The following is a 24256-nucleotide window of genomic DNA, read 5'->3' as shown; positions in this document are numbered from 1 at the left end:
TACATTAATTATAACTCAAATTTTAAAACAAGGGTGGCCTGTTACGCAGTTAAGTTTCTTAGGCAAAAAGGAATCTCTGCCGGGGCGCCTGGGTGGCTCAGTCGGTTAAGCGTTTGGCTGCAGCCCAGGTCATGATCTCGCGGTCTGTGAGTTCGAGCCCCGTGTCAGGCCCTGTGCTGACAGCTCGGAGCCTGGGGCCTGCTTCGGATTCTGTGTCTCCTCTCTCTCTCTCCCTGCTCACCTTCTCTCTCTCTCTCTCTCTCTCTCTCTCAAAAATAAACATTAAAAATAAAGAAAAAATGAATCTCTGCTAGCAGCTTTCTTCCTGGTACAGGCACCCTTTCCAATATAAATTCAGGCAGTTGAAAGGGAGCTGTCCGAATCTGCTGGGTCTTAAATATTTTTAGCTCAAAATATTCTTCATGCCAAGGAGGCATATTGCAGGAAGACTTGTTCTGAACCCCTTCACTCCTGTGTATACAAGAGCTATCCATGTTATTAAACTTTTTTGTCCCGTTAATCTGTCTCACATCAATTATTAGAACAGCCAAAGAACCTGGAAGGAAAAACTCGTCCACTCTACATACACAAGATAGAGTCGAAGCGCCTTTCTTGCCCTGAGTGGGAGTCCTTGTGTTCCTTTGTCCACTTTTACACCTGTGAACGGCTCTCCGGGACACCCATGTAACTGTGTCCTGGGCACATACGTGAGGAATTGCCTGGGCTGTATTGTGTGTATGTGCTGGGGGGGAGGGGAGACCCTAGAACAATATCCTCCCCCATCCCTCCTCAATAGGCGGAAGCCACTGGCTTCCTCCCTTTCCTGCCTCCTGCCTCCTGCCTGCTTACAAGACTGAGGACCAGAGGGAGAACAGGAGATGGGAAATCGGTCCAACAGTCCCTAGGTCTGTCCTTACAACTCTCCCCCACCTCAAGTGACCCCATTCCAGGGCCTTCCAGGCCACACCCATCCCCAGCCTTGGGGGGGCCAGACTGGGGGGGGGATGTGCAGAAGCAGGATAAGTCCTCCCCACCCCTTCCCTGCCATCCCTCCCACCCAAGCCACCTCATTTCCTCTTCCTCCCCGGCACCAACACAAACTAATCAGTACAGGCTGACCAGCCAGACCCAGAATAGCTGACCGGAGGCCCCGCTTGTCCTGGCCGGCCTGGTCAGCCTCCAGAGTATGGTCTGGCTGGGGCCCCTTTTGCTGCTCCCCAACCTCCTTCTGGCTTCTCATGTTGGTAAGTCTCCCCCAAGCCACTCCACGCCCCCCAGCCCCCAAAGCCCTGATTTTCCCCTAGGAAACCTTATCGTCACTGTCATCACATTCATCCGCTCCCCAATCAGCTAGAAAGTGGGATCAAGGCCTCTAAAACCCAGGCAGGCACTAGAAACCATTGTAGCCTAGAACTGGGAGTAGAGCAGCTATTGACTGAGTTAGATTTTAGGATCAGTAAAGAGCAGCAGGGCCGATGGGGGCCCTGAAGTTTTCAGTGGGTGCTCATATGTTGCTTCAGTGTGTTGGAGTCATTCAATTATTCATTTGACAAACATTTATCTAGCACCAACAATATTCCAGGAGCTGTGCTACGGGCCATTGGTTGAAAGGCAGACAGCTTCCAGATCTATACAACAGATTATATGATGCCGACCTCCTATGGCTGTCATGGGGTTTAAATGAGGTAATTTATGCACAGCGCCCAATGCCCAGTTGTTAGGTAAGGACTTCTGAATAAGTAGTAGCTGATTCCTTCACTTATGGCCAAAGAGCATTAGAATGCAAAGACTGTCTTTGAGTGGTAGTCGGGGATGAAGGATAGAGACAGACACAAGTAGCTCCACAGGAGCACTGAGAAGGAGTCAGCTACTCTGCTTGAGGGCAATAGATGACAAGGGAGTCCACAAAGCCTTCACTAAGAGCAGTGGCCTTCACTCCAGGCAGCCAGAACAGTAGCTGCAAGTCTCAGAGAGATGGAAGTGCATGCGAGAGAAGTTTCGTGGAGGGAACTCAGCAGGAGGGGCAGAGTGTGAGCAAAGAGGGGCTCAAGGGCATGCCCTGTATCCTGAGAGCAGTGGGGAGCCGTGGGAGGGTTGCAGACCAGGCAGTCACAAGGTCTTAGATGGATCACTTTAGAGGATGAGTTGGGGAAGGAGGAGTATAGCTATTGGGATGATCCGGGTCAGTAAGGGTGAGGGCTAAACAAGGGTGGGCTGAGAGACGGGGGTGAAGTCAAGAGGCTTTAAGGAAATGGAATCTGCAGAATCTTGCGACTGATTGCGGCAGCCGGCATCCCGCTTAGAGGTGTGGAGTTTACAGTCAGGCAGCCCGGCTCTGCCAGTTATTAATTGTATGCCCTTGGGCAAGTGGCGTCTCTGAGGCTTCGTTCACTGGCTATAAAAGTGGAGTAATAACACCCATGACCCACAATAGTTGTGATAAAATGAGAGAACATGAAATGCCTGGCATATAATTGGCCTCCAGTGAGCATTATCATGAAAGTAAGGACATGAGAGGACTCCACAAAGTTCGTGTCTCAGGTGATTGGTGCCATCTGTTGAGTCAGGGAGCACGAGGGAGAAGCAGTATTGGGGAGAGCTGACAGAAACGCAGGCCCAAGCGGACAGGCTGTCCCAGGGTTGTTGACTCAGAGGTGATAGTTACAGCCAGGGGAGGAGATGAGCTTGCTCCAGGAAGCCTGTAGAATAATTACTATTACCCTCGTCTGTAAATGGAAAGACATCAATTTCACCAGGGGGATGTGAAGATCCAATGGGAAACAGGTGCTCCGGCATATGGTGGGCGGTCAGTAAATGCTAACTCCATTTATTCGTGGTAGGCTTTGGAAGAATATTAATTGATAAGCTAAGTGGCATTTAAACTAGCTAATTACTTGGCAGTTACCAGGCAGGGGCCGAAAAGGAGGCGCTCCCTTCCTTTCTGCCCCGCAACCACCCGGCTGCAGAAGTCCACCTCTCCCTTAGACCCCACCTTAAAGCCCAGCCCCACAAGCCTGTCTAGATGTCTGCAGAGGAAGGGAGGGCTTTCTCCAAGGCGATTCTGTTCTCCATGGCTCTCCTGGCCCGCACCCTCTGGTGGGGGGCAGGGAGAGCGGCTGCCCTCCGCGGAACAGCTTGAGGCAGGTCCGGACTCAAGGGGGCTGCCAGGGAATTAAAAAGTGAGGAAACGGAGACAGAGAGCATAGATCATTCTTTCCGAAGCTGGGCCGCAAAGGGCAGCCATCTGGCAGGAGAAGGGGGCGGGGGGGGGGGGGGGGGCACGAGGAGGCCAGAGATGAGGCTTTGTTTCGATTTTAGGACGAAGAGACCTGGGGGCGGGGGAAGGGGCCAGTGTGCCGGGGGGAAAGAGGAAGGGAGGGGAGGGAAACGCTCGGCGGAGCGCGGGGCGGGACGGGGACCCCGTCGGACGGCGGACTTGGCGTCCCCGCCGCAGGCGCCGCGGTGGACCTGACGCTGCTGGCTGACCTGCGCCTCGTCGAGCCCCGGCGCTTCTTCCTGACCTGCGTGTCCGGGGAGGCCGGGCCGGGCCGGGGTGCCGACGCCTGGGGCCCCCCTCTGCTGCTGGAGAAGGACGACCGCATCGTGCGCACGCCGCGGCCCGCGCAGCCCCCGCACCTGGTGCGCAACGGCTCGCACCGCATCACGCTGCGCGGCTTCTCGCAGCCCTCGGACCTGGTGGGCGTCTTCTCGTGCGTGGGCGGCGCGGGGCGCACGCGCGTCCTCTACGTGCACAACAGCCCGGGAGGTGAGTCGGGCCCCGTGGGGCGGGGACGGGGACGGGGACGGGAGGGGCGGGGGCGCCGTTGACCTCTGACCTCACCCTCCACCCCGCAGCGCACCTGCTCCCGGACAAGGTCACACACACGGTGAACAAAGGCGACACGGCCGTGCTTGCTGCACTTGTGCACAAGGAGAAGCAGACAGATGTGATTTGGAAGAGCAACGGTGAGAGGGGTGTCTGAACGGGTTGGGCAGGTAAACCTACCTGCCTGAACACCTCCATGCCCTCAGCCTTCCCAGCGTTAGCCACTTACACAGCTTTCAGCATGAAACACCTGTTACCCTCTCCCCCACCAACCTCTGCCCTGGATCAGGTCCTTGATAAGCGCCTGTGCCCATCTCTTTAGCTCTGGGCTGTTCTCCTCCTCTTGCACCCAGAGGACTGGCAGCCTTGGGGTTGGCTGCCTTCTTCCCTGTTACACCCAAATCAGCATTGTGTTAAATCCTCACCTTTGACTCTCCCCCAGGAGTTAGCAGATGCTGTCACATTGCTCACCTGGCGGGGAGCAGCAATCCCCAAGGGGAAGAAGAGAACTGGTAACTCGGCCCAGGATTGCCCCCACCCTGGTCCTATCAGGCCCTCTGGCCACCCCATGGGAGGAAGCCGATATTCTGTGTGGCCCCAAAGACTTAGCCCTCAGACCCACAGCCCTTTGGCTGCCTTTTGCCTCCCTGGGCTCCTGAGGGAAGAGGACCCTTCCCTTGGGCCAAGGGGTTTGCCTCCTGAGCACCAGGCCCCCTAAACTAATGAGAGGTCTGAGAGAGTCAAGTAGACCTGGGCTCCCTACAGTCCAGTCCTGGGCAAAGAGGCAAAAAGGAGGTGGGACAGGGAGAGGGATTCTAGTATTTGGGTCTGCAGGTCCTGGAGGAAGAGGCTTCTGGGAGAAGTCTCTAAGTAGATAACCTTTGAACTGTGCCTAGAAGGAGACATGAGAATTAGCCACACAAAGGAGGAGGAAAGGACATTCCAGGAGGAGGACTGGCTAAGAGCAAAGGCAGGAAGTGCCAAGATACCATAGTGTTTCTAGGAGAGAAACCAGCAGTTCCAGAACTCAGGAATGTTAGGAATCAGGCAGGGTGTGGAGAGGTATGAGGCCAAAGGGCCAAGCGGTGGCCAGACTGGTGAACACCATGTGCTAAGGAGCCAATAACCAGGGAGGAGTCTGAGCAGGGGGTGCTGCAGAGGCTTCTGTTGGGGAAAATCCCACTGGCTGCTGAGTGAAGGATGACTAGGAAAGCGGGGGGCGGGGATGGAGGCAGAGAGACTGCCTGGAAGGCCGTGGTGGTGGTGGTGGCCTTGAGTGTGGAAAGAACTGGACTGCTTTAGGAGATGAGGAGGAGCCAGACTGAGCAGGACCTGGTGACCTACTGGGGGTTGGTAGAGCATAGAGCAGAGGATGTATGCCAACTTTCTGGCTTGGGGGCAGATCCTGGCTGGTGCCTCGGCCCAGTTCTGGCCACTTGTACGAGGCTCACGCTGACGTGTCCTGGGCACTGGCTGTCACCGGCGCTGAGGCCCCTGACCCATTTATGCCTCCAGGATCCTACTTCTATACCCTGGACTGGCATGAGGCCCAAGATGGGCGGTTCCTGCTGCAGCTCCCAAATGTGCAGCCACCGTCGAGCGGCATCTACAGTGCCACCTACCTGGAAGCCAGCCCCCTAGGCAGCGCCTTCTTCCGGCTCATCGTGCGGGGTTAGGAGCAGAGGGCAGAGGTGGCGGGTGGCATGGGAGGCTGGGAGCCCCGTGGGCACTTCCTGTGGGCCGCCAGGGCTGCCTCAGTCCTCGGCAGCACCGGTAGGTGGGTGACAGCAACTGGCTGAGAGCACATTCCTTCAGGCTGTGGGACAGGGCGCTGGGGACCAGACTGTACCAAGGAATGCCCAGGCTGCCTGCATGGAGGTGTCTGCCATGACCTGGATGGCGAGTGTGTGTGCCCCCCTGGATTCACGGGTACCCGCTGTGAGCAAGGTAAGGAGGATGGGGAGCTAGGACCTCGGCGGGAGAGGGTGCCTGTCCGGGGGAAGATTCTTGAACCAAGAGCATGGGTGGTGAGAATGCCCGGCAGGACCTGGACTTTGAGGCCCGACAGTGGACCCTGTGCCCACATGTCTGGTTTCTAGCCTGCAGAGAGGGCCGTTTTGGGCAGAGCTGCCAGGAGCAGTGTCCAGGCACATCGGGCTGCCGGGGTCTCACCTTCTGCCTCCCAGACCCCTATGGCTGTTCTTGTGGATCTGGCTGGAGAGGACACCAGTGCCAGGAAGGTATGGACTGACCTGCCAGCCACAGTCCCTGACCCGGAGAGCCAGCCACATACTAGACCTGGACCCTCCCCTTTGGCTCTCGTTGACACACCCGTGCCCTCTCCACCCAGCCTGGCATCACCCAGGCCCCAGCTGTGCCCTCATTGCCCCTGGCCTATGTCCCTCTAACCACAACCCCTCTGTTCCCAGCCTGTACCCCTGGCCACTTTGGGGCAGATTGCCGCCTCCAGTGCCAGTGTCAGAATGGCGGGACCTGTGACCGCTTCAGCGGCTGCGTGTGCCCCTCCGGATGGCATGGAATGCACTGTGAGAAATCCGGTATGATCCGTCAAAACAAGTCAACCTTCACCAGACACCTCTCCCTGGCTCAAGGTCCCGCCCTCAGGAAGCTCACGGTCCAGGAAAAGTTCTCAGTGCCCAGCCCACATCACCCACACGGGGATGGGCTGCAGCCGAGACTTGGGGGGAGGGCCAAGAGGAGGCCCCTGGCCAGGCTGAGTTTCGGAGGGGGCTTCGGGGAAGAGGTGAGATCTGAGATGGCTGGGGAAGGAGCACGGGCAGAGGCCTGGGGGCTGAAGACTCAGGGTCGGGTACCAGGACGGTGGAGTACGGGGGGCGGGGGGGGGAGGAGGGGGTTGGGGGAGTGGTCAGAGGAGTCAAGCCTCGGGGACTTGGAACGGCAGGCTACCATGACAGGGGCAGGAGGGAATTGCTGAAGAGGCAGAAGGCAGTCAGCTTGCTGTGAGAGAGGACCCAGGCAGCTGGGTGGGGAGTGGAGGCAGGAGACCCCAGAGGGTCTGTAACAGAGCCCAGAAGCGAGTGAGGCCTGAACCGGTGTTTGGACTGTGAGGCCGGCGAGGGGCCTGCTTTGGCTGAGAGAGGATATCAGGTCGGGGGTGCAGGAGGTAGACCCTGCGGCTGACCAGAGGTGGGGTGCCAGGGCCCTGTAGGACTCTGCTGGCAGAGAGCCTTGAGCGACCGAGGCGATGGTGATGCCTCTGCCAAGATGCAGGTCACACGACCAGGGGCACCCTGGTGGTCGGCGTCTGCCTCACGGGGGCTCCAGCATGTGTCCTTCCTCTCCCTAGACCGGATCCCCCAGATCCTGGATGTGGCCTCGGAGCTGGAGTTCAACTTGGAGACGACGCCCCGGATCAACTGTGCGGCCGCAGGGAACCCCTTCCCGGTGCGGGGCAGCATGGAGCTCCGAAAGCCGGACGGCACAGTCCTCCTGGTCAGCCCCCCGCCCTTGACCCCAGGCCCCCCATCCCGCCAGCCTCACGGTTGCTCCCTCAGACCCCTGACCCCTCAGGGCTTTCTCTAGGCGCTACCCGCTGGCCCGACCACAGGTCAGATAGGGTCAGGCTAATTGCTCAGAAACTACCACTGGTCTTCTGTCCCCTCATCCGTCCCCACATCTGTCACATGGGTGCACATTCTCTATGGTCTGCCCCCTTTCCCTGTCTCTCTCAGTCCACCAAGGCCATTGTGGAGCCAAATAGGACCACAGCTGAGTTCGAGGTGCCTCGCTTGGCCCTCGGGGACAGTGGGCTCTGGGAGTGCCGTGTGTCTACGTCTGGTGGCCAAGACAGCCGACGTTTCAGGGTTAACGTCAAAGGTCAGTGATGTCCTGGGGCCATGGAGGATGGGCAGTGGGCAGAGTGGGCACTAGGTGATGCCGCTAAGACTGGGCATTGTAGCAGGAAGGGAGAGGACATCTAAGGTCACAGCCCAGGACCAAGCAAAGAAGAGGTCTGGGCTGGGCAGTGTCAGAGCAGGAACACAGCTCAGTGCTATCTGGAAAGGACATCCCATGCCCTAGAAACGGGATACCCTCCTGCCTGGCCATGCTGGCCCTCTCCACCTCTTCACAGCCCCTGCACGCAGCATCTCTTTAGCTCTGCCTCTGGGATGCTGCTTCCTGCTCTGAGTCATACCCCAGGGCTCTCAGTGCCAGGACAGGGGAGCACATGGGACGCCCAAACTCAGAAGGTAACCTGCTGCCCAGAGGAGCTGCATAGGGTTTCCCCAGTGAGTAGGGAGGGAGTGCCCAGGATGGCCCAGAGTGGAGCCATCCAGCCCAGCTCAGGTGTCTCTTCACCTTCTCCAGCATCATAAGCCCTGGCTTCTCTTTTCTTTTTTTTAATTTATTTATTTTGAGAGAGGTGGGGAGAGGCAGAGAGAGAGGGAGAGAGAGAATCCCCAGTAGGCCCTGTGCTGTCAGTGCAGAGCCCGATGCGGCGCTCAAAGGGGCTCAGTCTCACGAATTGTGAGATCACGACCTGAGCCGAAATCGAGAGTCAGACAGACGCTTAACTGACTGAGCCACCCAGGTGTCCCCTGGCTCCTCTTGCCCTCTGCTCCTGACAGCCCACCCCTGTAACAGAAGCCCAGACCTCCCTCATCTTCCTCTTCCTTCCCACTGGCTCACCGCCACCCCTCCCACAACTTTGTGGCTGCCCCACCAGCAGGAAACATCAGTGTGGCCAGGCTCCACCTTCAGCCTGTGTCTTCTCCCCAGGCATCTGACCTAGGCAACACGGGTTCAAATCCTCCCCACAAATCCCTGGCTCCGTCGCCTTAAGCCAGCTGCTTAGTCCCTCACCGCTTATTTCTCTCTACAGTGAGGACATCAGCGTTACACTAGCTAGGATTGCTGTGAAGCAAGTTAGATGATACCTTTAATGCATTTAAGTTGCATTTAAGTTAGATGATGCGTTTAAGCCCTTAGCACAGTGCCTAACACAGGGCCTGTGCTGGATAAATGTTAGCATTTATTGTCATGATTCTTAAAGGGTCCTCTCCCAAGTTTCAGCTGTTCTCTGGCAATGCCCAGGCTTGATCTGCAGGCTAGACCACTCTCCTGAGCTCCAGACCCATTTGGTGGGACCTCCAGAAGTGGGGTTCTGGCTCTGAAGTCAGCGTGGAAGTTCCCTGGTGTATGATTCAAGGGCCCACTTCATCTCCATCCACCTCCTGGACAGCCCTAGGCACAGGGGGCTCCACAGATCCAAACCCAACCTTCATCTCACCTCCTCATGATGTGCTCATTTCTGTCAGACACCACCGTTCCTCCCCGCCCACTGAGCTCTCAACCCCGCATCCTCTGCCCTGCCTCCTGCCCTCCCTCGCTTCCATCTACCCATTCCCCCGTCCTTCCATCCTGCTTAGAAAAATCAGTCTGGAAAATGTTTGAAAGTGGCGAGGGAATCAGTCATGGCATTGATCTACTGATCTGGTAAGAAAAGCTAAGGCCAGGACAAGGGTGTGTTGGCCATGGAATGAGGAAGCCAGGCAGGAACACAAAAGCTATTTGCAGTAGAATTGGCTGATTCTAGGTGGCCTGACCGACAGACCAAGTTCAAACACTGGTTGTAATTCCTGCTGGCTGCATGTCCTTAGGCAAGGTAGATGTCTCCGAACTTCAGTTTCTGCTCTCATAACCCAGGGTGAGAGCCCCATCTGAAAAGTAGCTGTGAGAAGTAGATATTGTACCTAGGAAGCAGCTGGGATAGAGCAGGTGCTTCACCACTAGCTACCTTTTTTTTCCCCCCAATTAAGAGAGTGACAAACGATAGGGGGAGGGGCAGAGAGTAGGCTGATCCCATGTTATCTCCCTGCCTTGGGTTTCAGCCCCCTCTGTCTCCCCTACACTGCAGGGACAGCATACCCTCCCCCAAACCCATCTAGCCATATCAGACCTCTTTGAATGTCTTTGGGGATACTCTCACATCCTCATTGCCAGATCTGTGTGCCCCGAGCTGCTTAGGGGGCAGAATGCTATCCTGCTTGAATGCTGGCCATTCCGGTCATCTGTTGAACTTGGTCTCTCCCCAGCCTAGAGGGGGCCCTGATCCAAACCAAGACCCAGAGATCTCTTTGGCCAGAGTAGAGTCCTCTTATTTTTCTGAGGACTGGGCAGGCTGTCTGGGCCCTGCCTTACCTTGGGTCTCCTGGCAGTGCCCCCAGTGCCCCTGACTGCTCCGCGGCTCCTGGCCAAGCAGAGCCGCCAGCTCGTGGTCTCCCCACTGGTCTCCTTCTCCGGGGATGGACCCATCGCCTCCGTCCGCCTGCACTACCGGCCCCAGGACAGCACCATGGCCTGGTCCGCCATTGTGGGTGAGCAGGGAGACAGCTGGGGACGGGAGGGGGGCTGGGGCAGGACAGGGGTGTTGGGTAACAATGAGAAAGGACAGAACGAAAAGGGGGGAAGACAGCAGCTTCTGGAAAAGGTAGGGGGCTGAATGATGTGTCCTGTCCCCAGTGGACCCCAGTGAGAATGTGACTTTAATGAACCTGAGGCCGAAGACAGGATACAGTGTCCGTGTACAGCTGAGCCGGCCAGGGGAAGGAGGGGAGGGGGCCTGGGGGCCTCCCACCCTCATGACCACAGACTGTCCTGGTGAGAGGCCAAGAGTCATCCCTTCCTGTCCCCCCAGGAGTTACTGTTCCTATGCACTCAGCAGTTGTCATGTCTTGTCCACCCCCAGGGGCCCCTGCCTTTCCCACTGGAGTTTGTCCCACCCTGTCCCCTGGGGAGCACTATCCTGTCCAGCCCCAAGGACCCACTGGACGGTTCTGACCCCTGACCTCCGGTCCCAGAGCCCTTGCTGCAGCCATGGCTGGAGGGCTGGCACGTGGAGGGCCCTGACCGGTTGCGAGTGAGCTGGTCCTTACCCTCGGTGCCTGGGCCACTGGTGGGCGATGGTTTCCTGCTGCGCCTGTGGGATGGGGCACGGGGACAGGAGCGGCGGGAGAACGTCTCGTCCCCCCAGGCCCGCACCGCCCTCCTGACTGGACTCACGCCTGGCACCCACTACCAGCTGGATGTGCGGCTGTACCACTGCACCCTCCTGGGCCCTGCCTCGCCCCCTGCACGCGTGCTTCTGCCCCCCACTGGTATGCTCAGGAAGGGGGTTATGGGCTCGGGATGAGGGGAGGACACGGGACACAGGAAACGCCAGACCCGTAAGGACACGGGAGGTTACAGGAGAGCGGATAGACCTAGAACACAAGACGTGTGGAAAACGTGGGCATAAGGGAGAAGCAGGATATCAGGCAGACGTGAACACAGGGAGGACATGGGGTGGGCAGATATTGGAGGCTGGTGGGGACGTAGGTCAGCAGGAGCATATGGGATGGGGAAGGATGGGGAGGCCATGGTTTACAGGGAGAACAGGTCATGGGGAGGATATGGTGTACCAGGAGGACATGGGGATCGGGGGAACACAAGGCACATGGGGAAGGCCCAGCACCCTGGGAGGATCCAGGACACCAAGAGGGCCTGGCACAGAAGGAGAATAAGAGGAAGCTGAAGCTTGGGGATGAAGGGAGGGAGCCATAGGGAAAGGATGGCAGGGTGGCTCCCATTCTGGGGTCCACCGAGCAGGGGGCACAGCTAGAATGGATCTGACCCCAGAACTACATACCCTGCTCCTGCCTGAGCCCCGCCTTCCCCGCCCCCACCTCCCCAGGGCCCCCAGCCCCCCGACACCTCCATGCCCAGGCCCTCTCAGACTCTGAGATCCAGCTGACGTGGCAGCGGCCAGAGGCTTCGGCTGGGCCTATATCCAAGTACATCGTGGAGGTGCAGGTGGCTGGGGGCTCAGGCGACCCCCTGTGGATGGACGTGGACAGGCCTGAGGAGACAAGCACCGTTGTCCGTGGCCTCAACGCCAGCACACGCTACCTCTTCCGTGTGCGGGCCAGTATCCAGGGTCCCGGAGACTGGAGCAGCGTCGTGGAGGAGTCTACCCTGGGTAACGGTAGGAGCTCGTGCCTTGGGAGCTAGGACACCCAAGGCCCTTCCCGACAAGTGACGAGAGTCCTAGTACCGGGGACCCTGACCCTTCCCTTCTTAGGACCCATTGTCCTAGCGCTAGGAAAATCCTGTCACTCCAGTGGACCGTTGGCCCTCGGCCTGACACCCCTCGTCCCTCCTGGTACTGGGATCTCTGACCTCTCCCTCCCTGACCCAGGCTTCCCACGATCTGCCCCTCTTATTGTGTCCAGGGCTGCAGAGTGAGGGCCCGGTCCAAGAGGTCCAAGCGGCTGCAGAGAGCCTAGATCAGCAGCTGGTACTGGCCGTAATGGGTTCTGTGTCTGCCACCTGCCTTACCATCCTCGCTGCCCTCCTGACCCTGGTGTGCATCCGCAAAAGCTGCCCGCACCGCAGACGCACCTTCACCTACCAGTCAGGATCGGTCAGTCCCCTGTACCCACCCACGTGTGCACTCCCCCATCTACGTTTGCACACACACAGTACCCGTACACCCGAGTGTGTGTGTGTATGCACGCGTGTGTGTGTTTGTGTTGCAGCCACGGGTCTGCACTCAGCAGTGCTCTAGGGCACAAAACATAATTGTCTTTATTTTTCTAGAGCTGAACTGCGTTCATAAGTCAATTTATGTTACTGGTGAATATCGCCGGTTCAAAATAACTCTGTTCTGTCCATGTTTCACCACGGTTAATTCAGGGTCCTCCCGCTTCTCACTGGAGGTGCCGTAAGCCTGGGTAGCGTGGTGCTGACACGGGGTGGGAAGGGGGCAGGGGCACACCTGGGCCTCATGCTGGCATCCATCCTAGCAGACCCTCCTGGACATGGGAGCCAGCCTCCATCTGCACACATTTGTGGCTGATGCCCTTAGCCCTTCTGTGGCCTCCTGCCAACAGGCCGCTCGTACTGTGAGTTCCTGGTCCCAGCCTCCATGTCTGCGAGTGTCAGGGCCAGTTCCAGGAGACTTCAGAGCCCTGAGGTGCTCCCTGTGCCCTGCGAGCATGTTCTGTGTCCCTCATACCCTTTGTTACGACCCCTGTCACAGTCGTTCCTACTGCTCCAGAGTTGTGCCAGCTCAAGGCTCACCTGTTGCTGCCGGGGAAAGGCAGTGATGCCTCCTCTCTTCCTGGCCTCGCCATAAACCTGTCTGTTCTCGATCTGTGCCCCTCCAGCCTGCGGGCCCATACTGGGCCAGCCTGGGGTGGGGATGCGGGGCAGTGCTGGCTTCTCTTTAGGGACCCAGCATCACCCCCTCTTGTTACCACCTCCCATCCCACCTGCCCGTCCCCCACTGCTGTCCCTGATAATCCAAACTCTGCCCTTGGTCCTCCGTGCCTGGGCTCTTGATAGTTACAGCCAAGCCCTGGCATTTCAAAAAAACAAAAACAAAAACAAAAACCACCACCAACAAAAAAACCCTCTTCTGTCTCAAGGGCTGATCCTTGTGATAGAAAGTCTAGTGTCCAAGGCTATTGTCTCTGCCATGCCTTTAAAAACTCCCTTCAGAGATTCAATTGGCTTCTTTGTTCCAGGCTGCTCCCTCTGAGGTCAGTGCACACAGAAAGCCAGCCGCTGCTAAGGTGGGGGAAGGGTAACGAATACAGATGTGGAGGGAAGGAGGTGGGAAAGCAGAGTTTTAATATACATATATATATAATCCTAGTTTCGAGATCTGCCCTGCCACGTGTGCCTGCATGAAGGTGTGCGTGAGCGCCACACAGGAGTACCTGTGTGCATCCACTTGTGGGCACCCCCACCTGTGTATGCGTGTGTCCCCGTGCTTGTGCTCCTCCGTGGGATGGGTACGTGTGCATGCACGCGCCTACATATGGTGCCGCTGCTGGGCCACATGTGCGCCCTCGGCGGTTGATGGCTTCAGGTGAATCCACGTGCCCCGTGTCCTTTGCCCTCGCCCATGGATCCGAGCTTCAGCTCACTTAGGGAGCCCCGCCACCAGGTCTGTGTTAACCCCCTTCCAGTCCTCATAGCGGCAGTGCCCTTGGTCCCGTTCAGCTGTTTCGTTTTCCTGCCATCTGCCCTGCCCAGGTGGCCCAGCTCCTACACAGTTGGGGGAAGTGGATGTTCCTCTTTGTGACAGTCTTTCTATCTTCAGCTCCTGGGTGGTTTTAGAGCTATAAACGGATGCCAAGTGGGTCTGCTTCTGCCACTGTGGAGAAAACCCCTCCACTGACTCCCAGCAGCTTGGGGCTTAGCCTGTAGTAGGTGCTCAATAAACGTATCCTAGCCCACTGCCCAAGGCTAGAATCCTCTCCAGAGTATCCTTGATGGCAGAAAAGCCTGGCTGTGAGATCAGCACAATGGGAAGCTCACCACTTCCCATCACAGCTCACTCCAATTCTTTCCTGTTCTAAATGTTAGAGATGTAGGGGCACCTGGGTGGCTCAGTCAGTTAAGCACCCGACTCTGGATTTCAGCTCAGGTCACGATCTCATGATTCATGAGTTTGAGCCCCGCATCAGGCCTGGCGTCGGGCTCCACACTGTCAGTGTGGAGCCTGCTTGGGATTCTCTCTCTCCATCTCTTTCTGCCCCTCCCCAGTTCTCTCTCTCAAAGTAAATAAATAAACTTAAAACATTTTTAGAAATATCCTCTTTCCATTGACTCATGGCTTCATGGCTTCTAGCAACCCTAAGCCCCCCACACCTGTTTTTCCAGAGCCCCACATACCTACCTGCTCCCCAGGCTGTGGCCTCTGCATCTCTCTTCTTGGACATTTGTCCACCCAGCAGCCCCACTGATGGCTTCATCTTCTATGATACTGTCTCAGTATGTGTCTTCTGCATGTCTGTTCCTGGCTGACCACCAGAGTGCCCTCTGCGTGGGTCTCTTTCCATTTGTCTAGCTATTCTTTGATGCCTGTCTGTGCCTTTGGCCGGCCCCGTGTCTGCTGCATGGACTGTCTGCCCATTTGTCCCATCCTATGAAGGGTGAAGAAACCATCCTACAGTTCAGCTCAGGCACCCTGACGCTCACCCGGCGGCCAAAACCACAGCCCGAGCCCCTGAGTTATCCAGTGCTGGAGTGGGAAGACATCACCTTTGAGGACCTCATTGGGGAGGGGAACTTTGGCCAGGTCATCCGGGCCATGATCAAGAAGGATGGGCTCAAGATGAACGCGGCCATCAAGATGCTGAAAGGTTCCCTGGGAGTGACCCCTGACCCCAGGCCTGCCCCCCTCCTTTGTCCCACGGATCCCAGGCCCTACCTGGCCCGCTCCAGCAACTGACCCCAGCCCTCTCTACCCATGTCTCTTCTCCAGAATTATTTCTGGCAAAAGTGATATTGGCTTCTTTCCACAGAGTATGCCTCTGAAAATGACCATCGTGACTTTGCGGGAGAATTGGAAGTTCTGTGCAAACTGGGACATCACCCCAATATCATCAACCTCTTGGGGGCTTGTGAAAACCGAGGTGAGCCCCCAGCTCATCACCTGCCCCTTCTTCCAAAACCCCGTCGACAGCCATCACCTCTGTCCATGTCACTAGCTTGCTGGAGCTTCAGGCTCCCTGTGTGCCACCGTTGGGTGCCTGCTGCCCACAGGCTGCCTGCACAGAAACCTTCACCCTGTACCTGTCTCCTTCCCTGTCAGGTTACTTGTACATCGCTATTGAGTACGCCCCCTACGGGAACCTGCTAGACTTTTTGCGGAAGAGCCGGGTCCTGGAGACGGACCCAGCCTTTGCCCGGGAACACGGAACTGCCTCCACTCTCAGCTCCCGGCAGCTGCTGCGCTTTGCCAGTGATGCTGCCAACGGCATGCAGTACCTGAGCGAGAAGCAGGTGAGTGTGGGGAGGGAAGGCGTGCCAGAGGGGGCACTGGGTCAACTGCAGGAGGTAGAGTCAGCAGGCTGTCATTGGATGTGGGGTCGAGGAGCACAGAGAAGGATGTGACCCTGAGCTGCTGGCCTGGCTAAGTACGCGAGAGCACAAGGGGAGAAGCAGGTTTGGAGGAGGTGTTGTATTTGAAGCATCGGAGGAACATCTTGGTGGAGATGTTGAGTTGGCAGTTACAGATGCCAGCCTAGAACTCGGGAGAAAGAGCTAGGCCAGAAACAACAATCTGGAAGCTGTCATCCCACAGATGGTGGATGAATCTCATGGTGAGGGAGTGGGTGAGACCCACCAGGACAGGGTAGAGGTGGAGCAGGGAGTGGAGGCCCGAGCCCCAGGGTGAGGACATCCCGCTTGAATGGAAGGAAGGAGGGGACAGTAGCAGGAGGCGAGCATGATGCTGAGGAAGGACATTTTAAAGTTAGTGGAGTTTTGAGGGTCTTTGAAGCAGAGGAATAGGGGCCAGTGAGAGGGAGGGTTTGATGGAGAGAAGTCTCTGAGGAGGTTGGAGGACCTTGTGGGGAAGACTTGGGACTCAAGGGAAAGGTCACTCTGGGCAAGAGGAGGGCCTTCCCCACTTTCCTCAATGAGGGGAGAGGAAAATGGGGCGGGGCAGGAAGGTAGGAAGTGAAGAGAAGGAGATGCGGTGTGGTCACCAAGGACAAGCCCACCCTTGTCCCAGGAAGAGGGATGCAGCCTGAGCTTGGCCATGGGCAGCTCACAGGGAGATAGGGACAACCAGCAGTGTGACTTTTCTAAGGCAGGAGTCGCTGGTCCAGGATAAGGCCTGGTTGACTGGGAAGAAGCGTGAGGGGCTCTTACAGGGATGGAGGGCCAGCTGTGGGGCCAGACTCCTCACTGGTCGAGGAGTCCTGGCCTTTCTCATCCCCGGTCTTCCCTGACTTCTGACCGTGCCTGCAGTTCATCCACAGGGACCTGGCTGCCCGAAATGTGCTGGTTGGGGAGAACCTGGCCTCCAAGATTGCCGACTTTGGCCTTTCTCGGGGGGAGGAAGTTTATGTGAAGAAGACGATGGTAAGTCTTAGTCCCCCCACCTCAGGTTCCATGCCTGCCCCCCAGAGCTCCACACACCAGTCCCTCCTCCTCACCCAACCCCTCAAACCCACTCTCTCCCAGGGGCGTCTCCCCGTGCGCTGGATGGCCATTGAGTCTCTGAACTACAGTGTCTACACCACCAAGAGTGATGTGTGAGTATGGGGCTCAGAAGGAGCAGGGCTTATGGTCCGCAGGGATGCACACAGACGTAACGTAGACACGTCTCAGACATGTCTCAGATAGTACAAGGCACGATTGGGACATTCCCAACGTATATTCCACGCGTGACACAGGTGTGACACAAGTGTGCCTTGGATATACCTTGGCGATGCTCAGCATCTTAGTGGGAAGGCGGAGGGGGGTGGGGGGGCGGTGCTAGTTAGAAGGAGGTGTGGTCTTGGAAGGTGTTTCAGTGGTAGGATTGGGGTAGGGAAGTTTAGGGCTGTGCTCATCTAAAAGACTGGGAGATACCTTGGAGAGGTTTGGGAATGTTGGTGGATAATGCCTAGGTGGATGGAAAGACCACCCCAGGAATGTTCTCACCTTCGTCTCTGAAGGGTGGTATCATCCCCACCTGAGGACCTAACCAGACCATAACCCCCAAGACCCCCTCTTTGTGCTCCTCACCCCCATATGACCATCGTGGCCCACCTCTGCTCCTCTTTCCAAGGAACCTGGCCTGCCCATCCCTCCAGCTCTGGCTCTGCCCATTTGCCACCAGCCCTTTGGCCTGGCCTGCCTTGCTCACTGTCCAGCACACCCACCGCCCCTCTGACCACCACTCAACTGCTTCCTGCTTCTGCCCCCAAACCCCCTAGGTCCCCTCCCCCTGACTAGAACTCCCACTCTGGTCTCACCTGCATGGAGGTTGCAACAGCATAAGAGGCAGTTAAAAGCAAGGGCTTTGGAATCAAGTTGTCAGGATTTGATTCCAGTTCTACCATTTACTAGCCGTGTGACCTTGGGAAAGCCAGCTAATCTCTCAGTACCTCAGTGTCTCCATCTATAGAATGGGGAGAATGATAGTACCTATATCATAAGGTTGGTGTGAGGGTTAAATGAATTAACATATATGTTAAATGATGAGTGCCTGGTCCATAGTAAGTGTGTGATACAAATGTTAGCTATGATGATGTTGAGCCTGGGAGTGGCTATGAAGGACTTTGAGTGGACAGAGACGGCAGCTGGCCAAGGCAGACACTTGCAGAGTAAACACACGCAGGGGGCGGGAGGGGCGGCACCCTTGGGGTAGATGGACACTGAACTGCTGGGCCCCGGGGTCTAGAAGATCACTAAGTACATCCTTCTCATTTCAGTTGGTCCTTTGGGGTCCTCCTCTGGGAGATCGTGAGCCTTGGTGAGTCCCTGACCCCCACCCCCCAGAGTGCCCTCTCCTTACCCCCACCTCGGTCCCTGGGCTGAGAGAGTTTTGTCCTCTCCTGCAGGGGGCACGCCGTACTGTGGCATGACCTGTGCTGAGCTGTATGAGAAGCTGCCTCAGGGCTACCGCATGGAGCAGCCTCGTAACTGTGACGATGAAGTGTGAGTCTCCTCAGCCTGGAGCCCCGTGACCCCATCACCCCAGCTAGCCCTGACCCCTCATCTCAGCAATGCCCCCATCTGCAGGTACGAGCTGATGCGTCAGTGCTGGCGGGACCGTCCATACGAGCGACCCCCCTTTGCCCAGATTGCACTGCAGCTGGGCCGGATGCTGGAAGCCAGGAAGGTGAGGAGGCTGGGGTGACGGGGACTAGGGCTCATCAGGCTCCAGGGGTGCCCTCTCATACGAGCCAGAGAGCAGCAGCCTCTATGTCCTTGTCCCCACCACTTGCTGCAGGACAGCTAAGCGGGACCTCTGGATGCCACCCCCCCTTTCCAGTGCCCCATGGGTTGGACACGAGGCTCTCCTAACTCTTCTGAGGCCCCAGCAGCAAATCCCTCCCCTAGCTCCCAACTGTTTACCCATCTTCCTCTGCTGGGGCTATCAGCCCATTCTCCTCTGGGCCACCTCTCCTCACCTGGCACAGAGCCAGAGTGACAACGCATGAATGGCCAACCAACCAAATGGGCAGATGGAGGAATGAATGATACAGTAAGTGAATGAATGGAAAGAATTAGTGGATGGATGATGTAATAAACATATGAATAAATACATAAATAACTGACTCTAGTAACCATGTGGATAAATAAATTATCAGATAAATATAAATGAAGAAACCTATCAGAGTAAATGCAAAAAGAGTTCTTCATTTAAACTAATGACTAAATAGCTATAGGAATTCACAAACTGTCTCAAGAATAAAGGAATGATCAGGAGCACCTGGCTGGCTCAGTTGGTGGAGCATTCTTGATCTCAAAGTTGTGAGTTCGAGCCCCATGTTGGGTATACAGATTACTCAAAAATAAAATATTTTTAAAAAGCAAGCAAAAAGTAAGGAATGACCAAATAACCATATAAATGGCTGAATCACCAAAAATACCCTGATGAATAAATGAATGAATGAACAAAAAATTCACTTGTTGAGTGCATTAAAAAAAAAAACAACTAAGATGTAGGATACGAAAGATGAGATATATGCAGTGGCCCCTTGAACAATGTATGACTAAGGGGTACCGATCCCTTATGTAGTCAAAAATCTGCTTATAACTTTTGACTTTCCCAAAACTTAATTACTAATAGCTGAACTTTTGACTGGAAGCCTTACTGATGACATAAACAGTCAACTAACATGTATTTTGTATATGTATTATACATTGTATTCTTATACTAAAGTAAGCTAGAGAAAAGAAAAAGATCATGAAGAAGAGAAAATACATTGACAGTCCTGTACCGCATTTATTGAAAAAAATCTGGTGTAAGTGGACCCATACAGTTAAAATCCATGTTGGTCAAGAGTCAATTATGTATACAATGGACTATTACCCAGCTATAAAGAGAATGAAATCAAGGGGTGCCTGGGTAGCTCAGTCGGTTAAGCATCTGACTCTCTATTTCAGAGTCTCATGGTTCATGAGTTCAAGCCCCACATCAGGCTCTGCACTGACAGCATGGATTCTCTGTCATGGGAATTCTCTGTCTCCCTCTTTCTCTCTCTGCCCGTCCCCAACTCACACTTTCCAATAGATTTTTTTTTTAATATTTGTTTGTTTTTGAGAGAGCACAAGCAGGGGAGGGGCAGAGAAAGAGGGAGACAGAATCCAAATCAGGCTCTGAGGTTGTCTGTGCTGTCAGCACAGAGCCGGGCATGGGGCTCAAACTCACAGACCACAAGGTCATGACCTGAGCTGAAGTCAGACACTTAACCAACTGAGCCACCCCGGCGCCCCTACAACTCTCTCTCTCTCTCTCTCTCTCTCTCTCTCTCTCTCTCTCTCTCTCTCAAAAATAAATAAACTTAAAAAATAATAATAAAAAGAATGAAATCTTGCCATTCACAACAATGTGGATGCATCTAGAGAGTACTATGCTAAATAAAATAAGAGAGAGACAAATACCATAGGACTTTACTTATGTGTGGAATCTAAAAAATAAAACAGAAATTCATAAATACAGAGAACAAACTAGTGATTGCTCAAAGGGAGAAGGGGGGCAAAATCGGTGAAGATTAAGAGGTACAAACTTCCACTTATGCGATAAATAAGTCACAGGGCTGAAAGTACAGCATAGGGAACACAGCCAATAATACTGTAATAACTTTGTACGATGACAGATGGTAACTGTCAAATCACTATGTTGTACACCTGAACCTAATACAATATCGTACGCCCACTACACTTCAGCGAAAAAGTTTTTTAAAAGAAGAAAAAAGAAAAAAAAATTCCTGTGGAACAATTGTGTCAAGGGCCTCTCACCTGGATGCCGAGCCGTGGTCTATCCTGGCTGGTGAGGGCTGCCCTCAGCCATAGGGCCATCTTGAATCTAGTTCAGTGTCTCTTCAAGTACTCCCAGCACCTGGAAGTCAGGGAGCTCCAGGCCAGAGTCGCCCGCATCCCTGGCCCCCACTAAAGCTTGCTCTGCCCCCCAGGCCTATGTGAACATGTCGCTGTTTGAGAACTTCACTTATGCGGGCATCGACGCCACAGCTGAGGAGGCCTGAGCTGCTGTCGAGCCGGAACCGGGCTCTGCTGGCCAGAGCAAGCTCCGCTGTCCACCCTGTGACTTCGGATCCTCGCAGCCTCTGACCTGAACTCCCTCAAGCAATTTTTTTTTAACTTAAGAAAAGAAGGGACCCTGGGGTGGGGTGGGCGTAGTGGCCTCGCAGCTGCTCCCAGGCCACGTGCAGCTACTCTTACAGCTACCCTTCACACCCTTCCTTCTAGTTGAGCTGCTCCACGAGTGTACCCCTCTTCTGCCACTCCCCACGCTCAACCACCACCCCCCCCCCCGCAGCTCCTCCACCCAAGCCGGCACCCACACCACTAACATTCCCCTTTAGGCTACGTCCCCGCCCCCCACCCCCAGCCCCCAGCTTTGTAGTCCCAAAACAAATAAATGCTCTGAGAAGCTCCAGCCCACGTCTTCGACTGCTGGCCAATCCCAAGGAAAAGTCGAACCAGAGGGCAACTGGACTAAGAAAAGAAACGCTGTCCCCAGTTGCACAGTCGCAGGCCCGAACCCTCTGTTGGGGTCACCTCTCCACGATGGGGGTGCTGTGGAAGACCCATTTTACGCAGACCCCACCACCCACGTGTCTGTGCTATGAGAAGCCGTTTCCCCATCACCAGCAGGGCTCCCTACATCTCGCCGTAGCTGCCAGTCTGTGCTGCATCCAAACTGCACGCCAGGGGTGACTCAGACTGACGCCTCAGCACCACACAGGTTCCGACTTCTCCTTACGTCTCCAGGTGGCCTTCCCTGGTAGGAAGGCTTGGTAGCCACCTTACTGGCCAGCCTGTGGGCCCCAAAGGAGGAAGGCAGAGGTCACTTCGAACTTCAGCCAGCCACAGTAGGATTCCTTTGCCTTCCTCAGGGCCTCACAGTGTGCCGGGAGGCACCCTTGTCCTCCGAGCTAGGCCCGCATCGCTCCCTCAGGCTGGGTGGCCCTCAGGTTTGCTTCTCCTTTGGATTTGCCACTGCTGTCCTCAGATTTCTCTCCCACTGGTCCTTAAGAAACAAGACTTGTCTTGGGGCACCTGGATGGCTCGGTCGGTTAAGCGTCCAACTTCGGTTCAGGTCATGATCTCACAGTTTGTGAGTTCGAGCCCTGTGTCGGGCTCTGTGCTGACAGAGCCTGGAGACTGCTTTGGAGTCTGTGTCTCCCTCTCTCTGCCCACCCCTATTCGCTCGCTCTCTCTCTCCTTCTCTCTCAAAAACAAAAAGAAACAAGACTTGTCCTGCTGCACACTTTTTTTTTTTCCAGTGAATCAGATGAAATCAAAGAAGGCATAGCACAGTATGGCATTGCTTAAGAGCACGATTCTGGAATCCCACAGACCCATGTCCACCTTCCTGCTATATCACCTACTGTCTGTGTGACCTTGGTGGAGTCACTTAACCTCTCTGAGCTTCATTTTTCTTCTCTGAAAAATGGGGTTAGTAATAGCTGCCTCACTGTTGTTAGCACTGAGATCACACGGGCACGGGCTGCATTGAGGCTGGTACATAGTAAGTACTCAGTAAGTGTCTGCCGATGTTATGTACAAATGCAGGGAGTTTGGAAGGGGTGGTTGTGATGATCAGAATCTGTATTCCAAGAAGACCTGAATGGTTGGAGCTTAGGGCTGAAGTTAAGAAGAAATGAACTGGAGTAATTGGGAGGCTATGCAGGACAGGGGAGGTAGAATTTGCTGCAATGAAATTTCAGATCTACTTCAGGGATATCTTGAGGTCCAGGATGTAGGGATTCAAAAGCTGTCCTTGAAGGTGCCTGGCTGGCTCAGTCAGTAGAACATGCAACTCTTGATCTTGGGGTCGTGAGTTCAAACCCCATGCTGGGCATGGAGCCTACTTAAAAAAAAAAAAAGTCCTTGATGGAGACCAATATATAAACAAAGATGACTCTGTGGGGTAACAGGTATATAAACAATGAAATAGAGCAGTGTAAATAGAGCAGTTGTCAGAGAGGGAGGGGGCCTGGGAAACATAGAAGGGAGGTAGAGTCAGAAAACTTTTCCAGAGAAAGTGACATCTTAATTTAGGCCACGAAGTAAAAGGAGTTTACCAGGCGGTAAGATCCTGGTGGAGGAAACAGCACCTGTGACATGTGATATGTTCAAGAGCTGCAAAGAGTTCTGTGTCACTGGAGCAAAGGGAGAACATAGCTCTGTGAAGGGACCCATGCTGGGCCTTCCAGGCAGCGTCAAGGAGGGGGGTCTTTATCCTCAGGGCAGAGAGCAGCCACAGAAGAGCTGAATAGCCGGATGTGCCCTGATCAGATCTGCATCTTTTAAAAGCCCACCCAGGCCACTGTGTGGAGAATGGATTACAGAGAAGCAAAGAGTGAAGGTGAAGGTATGCGCATAAATGTAAATACCTTAGATAAAACGGACAAATTCCTAGAAAGAAAAGAACTACCAAAATTGACCCAAGAAAAAATAAGGCAATCTGAATAGGTTTATAACAAGTGAGGAGATTAAATTGCTAATTTTAAAACTACCATCAAAGAAAAACTCACACTCAGGTGGCTTCACTGGGGAATTCTACCAAACATTTAAAGAAGAATAAATACTGGGCTGCCTGGGTGGCTCAGTCGCTTAAGCGCCAGACTTCGGCTCAGGTCATGACCTCACGGTTCGTGGGTTCAAGCCCCGCATCAGGCTCTGTGCTGACAGCTCAGAGCCTGGAGCCTGCTTCGGATTCTGTGTCTCCCTCTCTCTCTGCCCCTTCTTGGCTCACACTCCGTCTCTCTCTCTCTCTCTCTGAAAAATAGACATTTAAAAAAAAATAAAGAAGAATAAATATCAATTCTTCACAAACTCGTCCAAAAACTAGGAGAGAATAGTTTTCAATTCATTCTGTGAAACCGGTATCATTACCCTGATAGTTAGAGCATAGACATCACAAGAAAACATCAGACTGGTATATCTTATGAATGTAGATATGAAGAATATTTCTTATTTCTCAAGAAAATACAGTTAACTCTTGAACAACATGGGTTTGAACTGCATGGGGTCCACTTATATGCAGACTTTTTTCAATAATTTAAAGTACTAGAAATGTATTTTATCTTCCTTATGGTTTTCTTAACCTTTTTTTTCTCTAGCTTACTTTAGTGTAAAAATACTGTATATGATACATATAACCTACAAAATATGTGTTAATCAACTGTTATCAGTAAAACTTCTGGTCAACAATAGGCTATCAGTAGTTAAAGTGGAAGGTTATATGCAGATTTTTGACTGTGTGGGAGGCTGGTGCCCCCTAATCCCCACATTGTTCAAGGGCCATCTGTATTAACAAACAGAATCCGGAAACATATAAAAAGGATTATATACCAAATGGGATCTATCTCAGGAACGCAAGGTTGGTTTAACATTCAAAAACCAATTAATGTGGGGCGCCTGGGT

The 24256-nt window shown here is 54.5% G+C and overlaps 1 protein-coding gene across 1 annotated transcript; it reads left to right on the top strand.

Moving 5' to 3' along the window:
* The first annotated feature begins 1096 nt into the window (after nt 1-1096).
* On the top strand, nt 1097-21260 carry TIE1 (tyrosine kinase with immunoglobulin like and EGF like domains 1). The gene is made up of 23 exons (XM_060625147.3): nt 1097-1244; nt 3455-3766; nt 3856-3966; nt 5342-5497; nt 5642-5773; nt 5926-6066; nt 6256-6384; nt 7155-7300; nt 7540-7684; nt 10027-10185; nt 10331-10468; nt 10669-10965; nt 11541-11831; nt 12079-12269; nt 14790-15000; nt 15163-15273; nt 15453-15643; nt 16616-16729; nt 16832-16902; nt 18067-18107; nt 18196-18292; nt 18377-18476; nt 20776-21260. Exons 1-23 carry the CDS (start codon nt 1187-1189, stop codon nt 20845-20847), a joined length of 3414 nt encoding a protein of 1137 aa, XP_060481130.2. The 5' UTR covers nt 1097-1186; the 3' UTR covers nt 20848-21260.
* Nucleotides 21261-24256: the final 2996 nt, after the last annotated feature.

This window comes from Panthera onca, chromosome C1, assembly GCF_046562875.1.
Source record: "Panthera onca isolate mPanOnc1 chromosome C1, mPanOnc1 haplotype 2, whole genome shotgun sequence".
Taxonomy (NCBI): Eukaryota; Metazoa; Chordata; class Mammalia; order Carnivora; family Felidae; genus Panthera; species Panthera onca.
This window is presented reverse-complemented; position numbering and strand designations above follow the sequence as displayed.